General features: G+C 38.9%; 1 protein-coding gene across 1 annotated transcript; it reads right to left on the bottom strand.

Moving 5' to 3' along the window:
* Positions 1 to 5,297: 5,297 nt before the first annotated feature.
* Positions 5,298 to 12,022, bottom strand: LOC140155227 (cytochrome P450 2D20-like). The gene is made up of 3 exons (XM_072177979.1): positions 11,321 to 12,022; positions 8,671 to 9,630; positions 5,298 to 8,086 (listed from the first exon to the last, which is right to left on the bottom strand). Exons 1-3 carry the CDS (start codon positions 11,691 to 11,693, stop codon positions 7,866 to 7,868), a joined length of 1,554 nt encoding a protein of 517 aa, XP_072034080.1. The 5' UTR covers positions 11,694 to 12,022; the 3' UTR covers positions 5,298 to 7,865.
* Positions 12,023 to 13,354: the final 1,332 nt, after the last annotated feature.

Raw genomic sequence — 13,354 nt, 5'->3', positions numbered from 1 at the left:
ATTTTCAAATAATATCCGACGACTGGATATTAAACAGCTTGTACTGGGTTACAAATACTATCAATCGCCGATTTCTATTAAAGTAGCTATGCTGCTGATATTGGTGCTGCTGATATTGGTGAATTAATGAATGAGTGAATTAATATCCACTGTTCTAATCAGATTCATGAAGAATCTCTAAATTAGGGTCTCGGGCCTATAGAATGTATACTGATGTAGACACTAGGTTGTAGGTGTTCAATAAGTCGACCTTTTTCAATTTTGTCCAACGACAATTAGAAAAGAGAAAATAAGAGATTGGAATATGCAATTCCAAACACATAAAAAGGCATTGGCTTAGCGAATCTGCTAAGACTGACCAGTTTCTCACAGCCACTAAAGCGCGTTTCACATTTTCTTGGGACTAATGGATGGAACCGACGCGGACTTTAAAGATCACTGACACCATACGCTATTGTGTAAATCAATTTGAATAGTAACGATTTACAGTAAAAAAGGTTAAATTTAATGATTTTCATCTGTGTATTTTTGCAAATATTGAAATTCAAAGAAGTTTTTAAGCATATGTACAACAGACTACCCAACAAACACAAATGATCTTAAAATGCTCTCAAAACGTTATAAATGTGTCATAAACACGTGTTGCATTTGGTCAAAACATTTTAATGTCGAGTTATGAAGGATACTTATATTATACTTGGTCCAAGCATAAAGGATACTTGGTCCAAGTATGAAGGATATTTGGTCCAAGTATGAAGGATAACTGGTCAAAGCATGAAGAATACTTGGTCAAAGCATGAAGGATAATGGTGAAGTATGAAGGATACTTGGGCAAAGCATGAAGGATATTTGGTCCAAGTATGAAGAGTACTTGGTCCAAGTATGAAGGGTACTTGGTCCAAGTATGAAGGATACTTGGTCTAAGCATGAAGGATACCTGCAGGCCTGGTACAAGTATGAAGTGTACTTGGTTCAAGTATGATTGGTACTTGGTCCGAGTATGAAGGATACTTGGTCCAAGTATGAAGGGTACTTGGTCCAAGTATGAAGGGTACTTGGTCCAAGTACGAAGGGTACTTGGTCCAAGTACGAAGTACGAAGTAGGAAGGGTACTTGGTCCAAGTATGAAGGATACTTGGTCTAAGCATGAAGGATACCTGCAGGCCTGGTACAAGTATGAAGTGTACTTGGTCCAAGTATGAAGGGTACTTGGTCCAAGTACAGAAGGGTACTTGGTCCAAGTACAGAAGGTACTTGGTCCAAGTATGAAGGATACTTGGTCTAAGCATGAAGGATACCTGCAGGCCTGGTACAAGTATGAAGTGTACTTGGTCCAAGTATGAAGGGTACTTGGTCCAAGTATGAAGGGTACTTGGTCCAAGTATGATGGGTACTTGGTCCAAGTATGAATGGTACTTGGTCCAAGTATGAAGGATACTTGGTCAAAGCATAAAGGATACTTGGTCAAAGCATGAAGGATACTTGGTCAAAGCATGAAGGATACCTGCAGGCCTGGTACAAGTATGAAGTTGGTCCGAGTATGAAGGATACTTGGTCCAAGTATGAACGATACTAGGTCCAAGTGTGTATGAAGGATACTTGGTCCAAGTATGAAGGATACTTGGTCCGAGTATGAAGGATACTTGGTCCAAGTATGAAGGATACTTGGTCCAAGTATGAAGGATACTTGGTCCGAGTATGAAGGATACTTGGTCCGAGTATGAAGGGTACTTGGTCCAAGTATGAAGGGTACTTGGTCCAAGTATGAAGGGTACTTGGTCCAAGTATGAAGGATACTTGGTCCGAGTATGAACGATACTTGGTCCAAGTATGAAGGATACTTGGTCCGAGTATGAAGGATACTTGGTCCAAGTATGAAGGATACTTGGTCCGAGTATGAAGGATACTTGGTCCGAGTATGAAGGGTACTTGGTCCAAGTATGAAGGGTACTTGGTCCAAGTATGAAGGATACTTGGTCCAAGTATGAAGGATACTTGGTCCAAGTATGAAGGATACTTGGTCCGAGTATGAAGGATACTTGGTCCAAGTATGAAGGATACTTGGTCCGAGTATGAAGGGTACTTGGTCTAAGTATGAAGGGTACTTGGTCCAAGTATGAAGGGTACTTGGTGCAGTATGAAGGATACTTGGTCCAAGTATGAACGATACTTGGTCCGAGTATGAAGGATACTTGTTCCGAGTATGAAGGATACTTGGTCCAAGTATGAAGGATACTTGGTCCGAGTATGAAGGGTACTTGGTCCAAGTATGAAGGATACTTGGTCCAAGTATGAAGGATACTTGGTCCGAGTATGAAGGATACTTGGTGCAAGTATGAAGGATACTTGGTCCGAGTATGAAGGATACTTGGTCCGAGTATGAAGGATACTTGGTCCAAGTACAGGGTGTCCAAAAACTGAAGAGGCCCCTCATTGCGCCCTCTTTTTCTTCTATTTCTGAAAAAGTTGATTAAATATATTTTGGTATGTAAAGAAACCTTTAATCGTTAGCTTTAATAAACCAAAACAATTATTTCAATCGGCTTACAACTTTTGAAGATATGCTCTTTTGAATAAAAGTACCCGTTTTTCACTCTGTCCACGGATATCAAACAGAGTGGACGGGTGGCTAATGCTGTGGAGTGGCCTGCACGATCACCAGACCTCACACCATTTGATTTGTTCCCTTGTGGCAAAATCCAAGATCTTCGCAAACGTATTACTGAATGCATTCGCAAGTATCCGGCGCAAAAGGATGGTACGCACGCAATTGATGCAATGAGGACCAGGGCTGAAACCTGTATTCGCCAAGGAGGCAACCAGGTATAGGGCAGAGCAGCACAGTAAACTCACTTCAGAAGAACCAAAGACAAACCAAACAGTCTTTTAGGGCTACCTTTTATCCTAAAAAGAGAAATGACTTATGTTTAAAAACAAAAAAGAAAGCAAGAAACAACAAAGTAAGAAAGTAAGAAACATAATAAAACAAAAAGGCATAAATGACCAAGAAAAAATAAGTAATTGCAAGTAAAGCATGTAAAGCAAAAGAAGTCCCATTCGGCATCCATATTTTTACCCACAAATTAATGACACTATTAACAAAATCCATTGCCCATAAACCCACCGGTAAAGCCCATTCCATAAATAAAGTTATTTTATAAAGTTATCATTGAGGAATGTTTGATATTCATGCATGGTATGTGTACTCCTTTTCAATCTTTGAAGTAGCCAAACCTTTTCCGTGGACAGAGTGAAAAACGGGTACATTTGTTAAAAAGAGCATATCTTCAAAAGTTGTGAGCCGATTGATATAATTGTTTTGGTTTATTAGAGCTAACGACTCAAGGTTTCTTTACATACCAAAATATATTTGATCAACTTTTCATAAATAGGAGAAAAAGAGGGGGCAATGAGGGGCCTCTTTTTTATGGGACACCCTGTATGAAGGATACTTGGTCCGAGTATGAAGGACACTTGGTGCAAGTATGAAGGATACTTGGTCCGAGTATGAAGGATACTTGGTCCGAGTATGAAGGATACTTGGTGCAAGTATGACGGGTACTTGGTCATTAGTTCTTCAGACTTGACATTAAGCATGGAATATTTCTTCACGAAGTGCCAAAACTATAGTCTGAAAGGGGTCTAAACCGCACGGGATAAATTTTAATTGGGGTGTGTCGGAAGATGGTGTAAAATATTTGTTTGATAGAAAATATGCTTACATCATGGTCCTCATATTGTAGTCAGTCAAATAGCCTAAAATGGTGTGGCTTTAAGGAGACTGAACATTAGTTTTGAGGGGTAAAATTTCTGAATCTGGACAACATTGTTCTGACATTATCAAAGTTATTGAGGATTGAGGCGATATTTACTGAGTCTAAATACCAATAAGTGTTGGTCTGAAAAGTAAATATACTCGGAATGTAGCATTTTTTAAATTGGAAGGAGCTTTAGGTAGTCAGAAAGTTTGAATGGCCCAGGGGACCAATTGTTTATAACCTACAGTTCACAAAGAAACAACGTGAGTTCATTGGACAACCAGGAATCAGCGCAGTTTATAACATTTGTTCAAACTTATGTACCACGTTTAAGAGCGGATTTTACTACTTTGGGAATGATTTTTACTCTTTTAGGAGCGACTTTCATCTTTTCGAGATTGAGTGTTTCACTCTTTTACATTAATTATAAGAGAGCAGGGCCGCCGAGAGTCATATGAAGAGGCTCCTTAACGCCTATTGCCAATAGATCCCCACCTCAGACGGTCTGTAAGATCTCCGAACTTAGCAGTAGATATCGTCAGCCAGCTACGATCATTTATGCTATACGATCAATGCTCTCCCCGAATACATTCCAGTTACCAAAACCCATCAGCGGTTTTTACGAGACTTTAGTTTCCGCCGTGATTGCTGTGATATGCCTTCGCCATAAAAATATATGATCAATAATGAAGTACATGGTTTCGTATATAAGTGGGGGACATGAGTGGCGTATGCTTCGTTACATTGGGGGAGGGGTGGAAGCATGTGTAAATCCACGAGCACATGTTGAAGTGGAACAAATCTTGTTACAAATGATTTGGCTAAAATGGTAAACTAATGAGCTTCAATGTGGTCATAAACATACGCATTTGCAGTGATATGAGGGGGGGGGGGTAATTATATTGACCATTTCCAATGCTGTCGAATATTGGGGGATTCGTAAAAATGCCTGTTTAGGTATCTTTTCTTTACCCTAAGAATCCGAGCCCGGGGTAACGAACATCCCCCAGCCCCACCATTTGTCGGCGGCACTCTACCTATAGGGGCATATAAAGGGAGAGTGCTAAAAGCATTGTCAAATGTTAGAGAAAACTCTTTTGATGTTAATTTGTTTTCAGTTGTATTTTACCTACGTTTTCACCACTTGTACTGGTATGGGGTGAACCAGCCAACTTTATTGGTGTGTGTGTGTGGGGGGTGCAAATTACAGGGGAAAGAAAAACAATTTCCGGTTGCATCATTTGAACCGGTATATTATCGGTGAGATATAGTCATATGATAAGCAGATAATGATATACCGTAAAAGCCTTCTAAGTTTCCCAAAAAGGGCTTTACTGATACAATGTGCGCACGTAGCGAGTTATTTGTTATTTGACACTATATTGGCTCATGATCTGGGTGAATTTGATTGGGAAACGAGTTCCTTTCGCCTTTTCTTTTCCTTTGGCTTCCCGCTTTTCTCTTTCATTTTTTGTCGAGGGGCACCCCCGGCTACGCTACTGGGGCGGGGTGAACAAAATTATAAAGTCATGACTGACGTATGTTTAAAACAATTTATTTCAATCGAAAGCAACAACATTAACACACACGTGGACATAATTATAAGATATATTTCAGCCATATAAATAGAAATTGTGAATTTTGTTCCTTATGAACAATTCCGTGGAACAATTCCAACTAAAAATTAAGGTGATTTACTCACCTGCTCACGTTTTAGTGAGTTTCACCCCCCCCCCGGGTTTCATCACTATACTAGTCAAAGGACATGACTCTCTAAACAAGGACGAGGGGCCTATGCACTCAACAACATCTTTGATCAACTCATCACGGCCTCTACGGTGCTTCCTCTTATGTTGTCCATAAAAGGAAACAGTCTGATGTGGTGAGTTGCCAGTCTGATGAAACCACTAGTGCAATGTAGTGGTGAAACGTCACTAAAACTCGACAAAATCACCTTCGTTTTTAGTTTGAATTGTTCATAACGAATAAAATTCACAGTTGAAATCAACATTCCTAAGGAACATGTTAAATAAAAGATAAATAGAAATTGCATATAATAATAAAATGTGATATTCACATAATTCCATTTGCATTTATATAAACATCTACCAAAAAGTAATTCCCTCTTTAAATAATAGCCATTATTCCTAAGCCATTAATTGTACGCCAAATTTGGAATATGAAGTCGAAGTGAAATTTATTTCTGCGCATTATGACAACTCATTTGTTCCAATGGTCCCAATATTGATGCGCAGCGTACATTTTAATGAAAGTAACCCAAGATTTAAAAGTTGCAGCAAAATCATATTGCCTTGAATTCAGTATCCATTGACGGAAATCCGTTCAGTTCTCATTGGATTATTCTTTTTTGTTTCATGTATTTGGAGGGGATCAAAACATGTGATAATCAATAACAATTGTAATTATTCAAATCAGTGATCATTATTCACGTAATGTGAAATTGAAGCATGAAGATTTCAATATTGTTTTTTGACTAACATAACAAGGTCCTAAATTACTTACTGCAAGTTGTCCTCAGTTGTAAAGTTAGATTCAAAATTTAGTAATTAGGAGGTGTTCACAACAGATGTACCCCTCGGTCCTTCCACTTTGAACTGTTTTAATGAGATTAAGTGAACAATGACCACTGATGTGAATAATTACATTATTTTATTGACTATTACATGTTTTGACCTCCAAATTCACGAAACAAGAAGAGTATTATTAAATTGAGTGCAGAAAACACTTTCTTCCATATGGACAAATAAAATGTACGCTGCGACATCAACATTGAGACCACTGCAACAAACGAGGTGTTGACAATGCGCAGAAATAAATTCTGCTTCGACTGCATATTCCAAATTTGGCCCTCGATGAACCGTTTAGGAATAATGGCCATTATTTAAAGGGGATAATTACTTCTTGGTGGATGTTTACATGCACAGTACATCTCTGTTATCCCAAAAAAATAAATTACTTTGTTCATTTAGTGCCCGATAGGTGCCTCTTCATTAAAATCCACAATATAATGTGAAACAATTATATACAAAATATATACTTATACGTTAAAAAATAGAAATTTGTTACGTTTGTATTATTTTGTTCTTAAATGAACAGAAACAGCGAATCGTGACGTCACACGACGCTCAGTCGTTATGCCTGTTCATTAAAATCCACAATATGTAAAACATTTTATACAAAATATATACTTATAAGTTAAAAATAGAAATTTGTTAAATTTGTGCATATTTTGTTCTTAAGAACAGAAACAGCGAATCGTGACGTCACACGACGTTCAGTCGTTATCAACTTATTTAAGTGTACGATATTGAAACATCTTTAAGGGTACAGGGTCACTCTAAGTGCAAGTGGGACATTTTAGACATTGTATTGTATTGTATTGTATTGTATTGTAGCTTTAATGCAGAGTTCTGAAAAATTGAGCGATTTTGAGAAAAGTGCCAAATTTGATTATCCATGCCACTTGTTTTTGCGGGGTTTTCTTTTTGACCATGATAACAACTTACCTTAAATTTCCAACTCGATGAAAACTGCTTATTTGTGTTCTAAAGTTCTAGTAACAGCTTTCTCAAAGGTGGGAAATTTTCTGCTTTTAAAAGATATGGGTCAAAAAGAATCAAACACACAATTTTTTTTTCAATATTGACCAAAATTTATAAGCTCAAATTTGAGATAACTGTTTGTTACTAGTTCTGTGTCTTTAGAACATAAATATGCAGTTTTTATCGATTTGGAAATTTAAGGTAAGTTGTTGTGGTGTACGAAAAATGATGCCTTTGTCAAAAACTGCTCATTTATTCTCTGCTGATCTAGTTAGATTGCTTGCATCATTTCCTTTGTCGTTCATTCTATGTATATAATCATTACCTTATAAGATACAATACAAAACAATGTTTAAAATTTCCCACTTACAGAAACCCTGCCTACCCCTTTAATTATAGCTAATATAATTAACCATATTTTAGAAATTATACAGTTTCATCTCTCTGCATTTTAGGTTCGTTACGTTTCGCAAGAATAATGCGCAACAAAATGCGTCGGGTACGGCTTCACGGCCTCATATTCACTTGTTAAATAGTTTCGTTCTTAATTATGATCACTGCAGACTGTGTCCACGTGAGTTTCATGCTGGCGCGGTATGAAGCATGCCTTGAATGGTTTAGGGATTCTGGTGAACCCAATACTGGGAGTACACGAAGGTCGCGGACTTCCATGAGGAAGGCGAATGTTGAAGTTTCGACAGATATTGGCAATAAATAAGAACAGTTCTGCCCTAGCCAATCGTTCTCCGAGGCAGTTTCGGCGTCCTGTGGTTAAAAGAAACAGAAAAAATGCAACATGATATTAATAAATAATACATATATCTATGAAACAGAAGGAAACCCTCCCACAATCAGGCATCGGAATGAACTTTCACGGAAAACCTAATCGGATGTAAAACCTAAAATTTGAGCAAAAACACCCCAAAACGGACTGAAAATAGATTAAAAATGCCTAAATGTTGGCAACAAAAATTTAAAGCTGAAAATTCGCATCCCTACATGGTACGGTTCTCTGATACTGCATTTAATACAACATAGATCAGTGATATGGGGGTGGGGGAGCGACTCTTACCGGGAAGGGCAGCTCCATCTATTGTATATACGGGGATGAAATCGACCAGAATTGCACTTTAGCCTGGTAAAATAGTGTAGATTTTTCCGCGCTCATGCGCAATTTTCTCGGTGAAACCGGGTATGATGATGTCCATTGCGGGAAATGTTTTACCCCCTTCAATTGAACCACTTGAATTTACCACTAAAACGCCACTGATGAAGGGAAAAAGTAGGGGAAGGCATTATGAGGATGAGGTGGCGCAATGATTATTGTTCTGTTAAGCGACATAACCTACCTGAAGAAAATGGCAAAAGATACTCTTGTTTGACCAAAGTCACCGGCTTTTCTTTGCTCAAGAATCGTTCTGGTTTGAATTCCTTCGGATTGTTCCACAGTTTGGGACTCAACATCGTCCCCAAGTAGTCAATCATGAAATATGTTCCTTTCGGAATGTGGTACTTTTCATACAGGGCATCTTCTGTTGCAGCTCGCATTGTAAACGGGGCAACGCAGCCAAAGCGTTGGGTTTCGTTAATAACCGCTTGAGTGTAGACACAACGAGTTTGATCACTCATTGTTACAAACGTTTGCTCTTTTGGGATGACATCATCAAGTTCCTGTTGTATCTTAATTTGTATATCTGGATGCAAGATAAGCATCAACATGCACCAATGGATTGTAGATGCTGACGATTCAGTACCAGCCATGAAAAAATCGACAAGACAGAGCTCAAGGTTGTCCTCAGTAAAGCCATCATGTGTGCTACCAGTCTTTTCCATCTCAATTAGATAATGATCGATGAAATCTTTCGGATTGTTTTTGTCCAGATTTGTCTTGTGTTGCTCGATTTCTACTCTTTGTTGAGCTCTTAATGTATCAAAATAGTCAAAGACGATTTTTACCCCGATGTATGGCAATTTGCAGAGTCTTGGGAAGAACATTATTACACACCTGTAGGATAATGACTGGAGACACTCACGCAAGTTGTTAATCAGTGAAACGTGATACTCATCATCGTAAGCGAACTGGTGACCATATGCAAATGCACTGATGACATTCGCAGTTGCCAGTTGCAAAGTTAAGCAAGGATCGAACTCTTTTCCTCCTTTCTTTCTCAGAAACTGCATGAGCTTATCTACCTCGCTGATGATGCTATCTTGCCCCGCGGTTCTTCCTAGATTGAAGCTTTGCATGACGCGGACCGCGAAGGATCGTTGCTTCTTCCAAAAGGTATGAAAAGAAGCCCCAACAAGACCTGTGCATAATAAAAAATGCAAAAAAAGAAAGAAAAAAGATGAGATGGGCAAGCATTTAAAAGCCTTTTCCCTACATAATGTTCAAATCATAATTCAAACTTCAATAAGCATGATAAGATTCGCTACTTGAATCTCACCAAATAAGTTTCTAGGTAGGAATGGGATTATGATTTATAAGCGGTACCGCCGGCAAAGGGGGTGGGGGTGGGGGAGGTAAGTAATGCGTTTCCCCCGGAATCGGGGTCTGTCGAGGTGCCGTAAAAGTAAAGAAAACATACCTGAATGAGTCTGTAGAAGCAAAGAAAAGGGACGCCGAGGGCCTGTAAACAAAGAAGTGACTGGGCTTGCATTAAGTACAATATAGCCTTTGACCAGTAACTTTTGTACTTTCTAACATACGTCGTATATTTCATTTGAGTTATTTTATTGCTTTCGCCATAATGATCATACTCGCTCCTAAAATTACCAAAGGCCAAAAAGGTCCATTTTGCGAGCGAAAGAAACCCAGGTTATTCTATAATAAATTACGGAGTTTGTAAACTTTTCACTATAAAGACTCAAAGGGTGGAAATGCATTTGCAAATTAACACTTACATAGTAGTGCCGTTACAATGTTTACAGCAGTGCTCACCATTTATTAGTCTTTTATTATCTGAGACTATACGTCTAACGAACTGCTCTTTTAAATATATAAACATCGACATTTTTCAATCGCCCCATTTACAAACCACCAAAATCATTATCACTATCGACTACGAATCGCGAAAGACTGGTGGACAGGTAATATTCAACACGAAAGTTTGGGCGCTTGGGGGGCGTTTCCTACTCACGAGAAAAAACATGAACATGGGGTGGCAATGGCACCCCTCATATCAAGTCTTGGTATCTCCTTTCTAGAGTTCAAACCATTCCTCTTGTGTGTCAGCTTTATATGTCTAAATAACTGAATTCAAAACACCGTTTGGCAAGGGCAGGTCCAGGAAAGTCTGAGGGTCTGGCCCCCTCCTTTCGGCAAACTTGACCGAATTTTTCGACCCCTCGGGCTCATCCTCAAACTGGCTAATAGAGTCAAAATTGCCTTAAAATCTGCGAGACTGCGAGCAATGACTCCTCAATCTCATGCCATATGCACGAGATATGGGGCTAAAAACTTGATCAGATGCGGTTAAACGGACAAATTTTGACACAATTTTCTCAACTTAGAGGAGGGAACTCCCCTCGGGCACCCCTTACCTACCCACCACACAATGGGTCATGCAGCTCTACAAAATACTTGATCAGAGATACAATGTACGATTTTGACAAACATTTGGGCACAATTTCCGACGGGGGAATCCCTCGGTCACCCCACGACGGGTAATACGGCCCACAGTGTAGCCATACACAAAAATTATACACTTTTTGGCAAGAATTTCTCAGGCACCCTAAGTTCAGTTCATGCAGCGCTGCAGAAACTTTCAGAAAAAGAATCAAAATTCTCCCTCCCACCGTCAACATTAAGCACTTTATCGACGAATATTTTTAATGATTACCCACTCTTTGGTCGAGTTGACTTTTCCACTTGCTACAAACCATTGGAAGGACTAACTTAAGCCAGAAACATTAGTTTGTAGTCAATTGATCACAGAAAACCGGTACATGGAGCATCGCATGTTAAGTTATGTGAACCTGATAGAAAAATATCCTTACCTCGATCTTTGAAATAGTCATACATAGCCGGTATTGGAGCTCTGTTGGACAGGAGATTACCGCAGTTTAAAGCATCCTTCAAAGCTTTGCCGTGTACGTAGACTATCGGTATCGTGCCTACTTTGAAGGTGAAAATATCACCATAAACCTCGACCTGTTTCTCCAGCCATCCTTCTTTGCCAGCGGTAAGGAGATTGCCGACAACAGGCAACCCTGGCGGTCCTGCTGGATATTTAGCTTCAAATACTTCTCCTTCAACGTTTTTCTGACCATTAGATTTGACGATATACAACAGTATCAGGCAGAGGATGACCACCAAAGTTAGGATGGTAGTTGTTGAGAAGCCAATCATAGTCAGATTCATGAAAGCCATGTCTGTAGGTGAAGATTGCCCTAAGTCAATCTGAACATATCACTCTAACTTCGAACTTTTAAGCTGACTACCACATACATGGACCAACCAATCATAGATTATCCCATGCAATTAATTATACCACGTGGACTCCGCAAGTGTACCACAATTCTTTCTTCTACAGTCTATGGTACCACTCCATTTCGATATTTACAAATAGCTAGCATCACTCTACCTTCATCGAACTTTTAACTGACTATCACATGAACCAACCAATCATAGATTATCCCATGCCATTCATTTTACCACGTTGAATCCGTAAGTTTACCAGGCCAGTTAGACATTTACATACAGCTAGCATGCACGCGAGATGAAAAAATATTATTAATCAAATTGACTCAATACGCATGTCCCAAAACCAAAATCCAATTATCCACTGCCTTTATAGACAATTATTTATTTGTGTGCAAAACTTATCTCGTCCCTGGGGTTGCAGTATTGCAATAAGAAAATTTAGCAACAACTCAAACCTGCAGGTTTCGTGTATGAAGTAAAGATATGTTTGTTTTCTATTTTATTCATGTGCAGTTAAGCTGAAAGTCACGCAAGCCGGTGGGTGACTTCAAATATATGTTAAAGCGCTTTAAAGGCCTGTCCGGTTGACCAGGTAAACTTGTTGGGAAAGTTGTAACACAGTATACCTACCATTCATTGCAAGGAATCTAAGGGCTGTCATTTTTCTTCGGGGGGTCATGAATATAATAGGAGGAATCATAAAATATTTACACCAAAAATAGGGGGGTTATAAGGTTATTAAAGGCCTGTGACTCATAATTTATACGGGCTACGCGTGCATTCTTACAATCAAAATGTGGGCCAAATCTTTTGGTTATAAATACAAAATGTCTTCACGCTTATAATCAATGTTTTTACGCTTCACGACTTAGTTCCAATAATGAATAATTTGTCTTGAGTCTGTGTGGGCGATAGGGGGGTCATAAAATGTTCAATCCGAGATATGGGGGGGGGGGCATAAGAAAAGGTAGCCTACGATATGGGGTCATAAAGAATTGACTCCGGTCACCGACATATTCATGACCGCCCCTCCCCCAAGAAAAAGACATTCCCCTAAATCCTGATGAATCCATCATGCAGTGGGACTTTTCATGATAGTGTGCAAAATGTAAACACCATGCACCTGAATTGAAGGTCACCTTAATGAATTTGCATTGTGGGATATGGTGTAGCCAATTCCATGTCCAGCCACTATCATGACTATAAATATGCCCTTAAAAGTAATACCACTTGCACTGGTTTAAATTGGCATTAAAATGATCAGATTCTAGATAGTTGGGCTGGCCTTTAAGATGCTTGAAATAGAACATCACAATAACAATAGCATCAAGAAGAGGAAGAACGGTATGAGAGTAGTAACGTCTTTATATGCCGTACAAATAAAAAATTAAATTAATTTTATCCCATAACCTACAGTCTGCGCTTAAAAAACATCCAACCAGGAGTGGCAACGCACCATGACCTAAAAAATTTGCTTAACAAATCATTTTTCCAAGAATCTTATTATCAACACTAGAAGGATTTTATTTTATCACAATTACTATTTAAATCAATGTCAACCGTCTTATTTACGTGTCAATGAAACCGTCGATAGACAGATACAGATA

The sequence above is a fragment of the Amphiura filiformis genome, chromosome 6, assembly GCF_039555335.1.
Source record: "Amphiura filiformis chromosome 6, Afil_fr2py, whole genome shotgun sequence".
Classification (NCBI taxonomy): domain Eukaryota; kingdom Metazoa; phylum Echinodermata; class Ophiuroidea; order Amphilepidida; family Amphiuridae; genus Amphiura; species Amphiura filiformis.
The sequence above is the reverse complement of the archived record's forward strand: the minus strand, read 5'-3'. Positions and strand labels throughout refer to the sequence as shown.

Coding starts and splice junctions, on each gene's coding strand:
- LOC140155227 (XM_072177979.1), bottom strand. CDS start 11,693: ATGGCTTTCATGAATCTGACTATGATTGGCTTCTCAACAACTACCATC. Junction 9,631..11,320: donor TGACTATTTCAAAGATCGAG/GTAAGGATATTT, acceptor TATTATGCACAG/GTCTTGTTGGGGCTTCTTTT. Junction 8,087..8,670: donor TCTTTTGCCATTTTCTTCAG/GTAGGTTATGTC, acceptor TTTTAACCACAG/GACGCCGAAACTGCCTCGGA.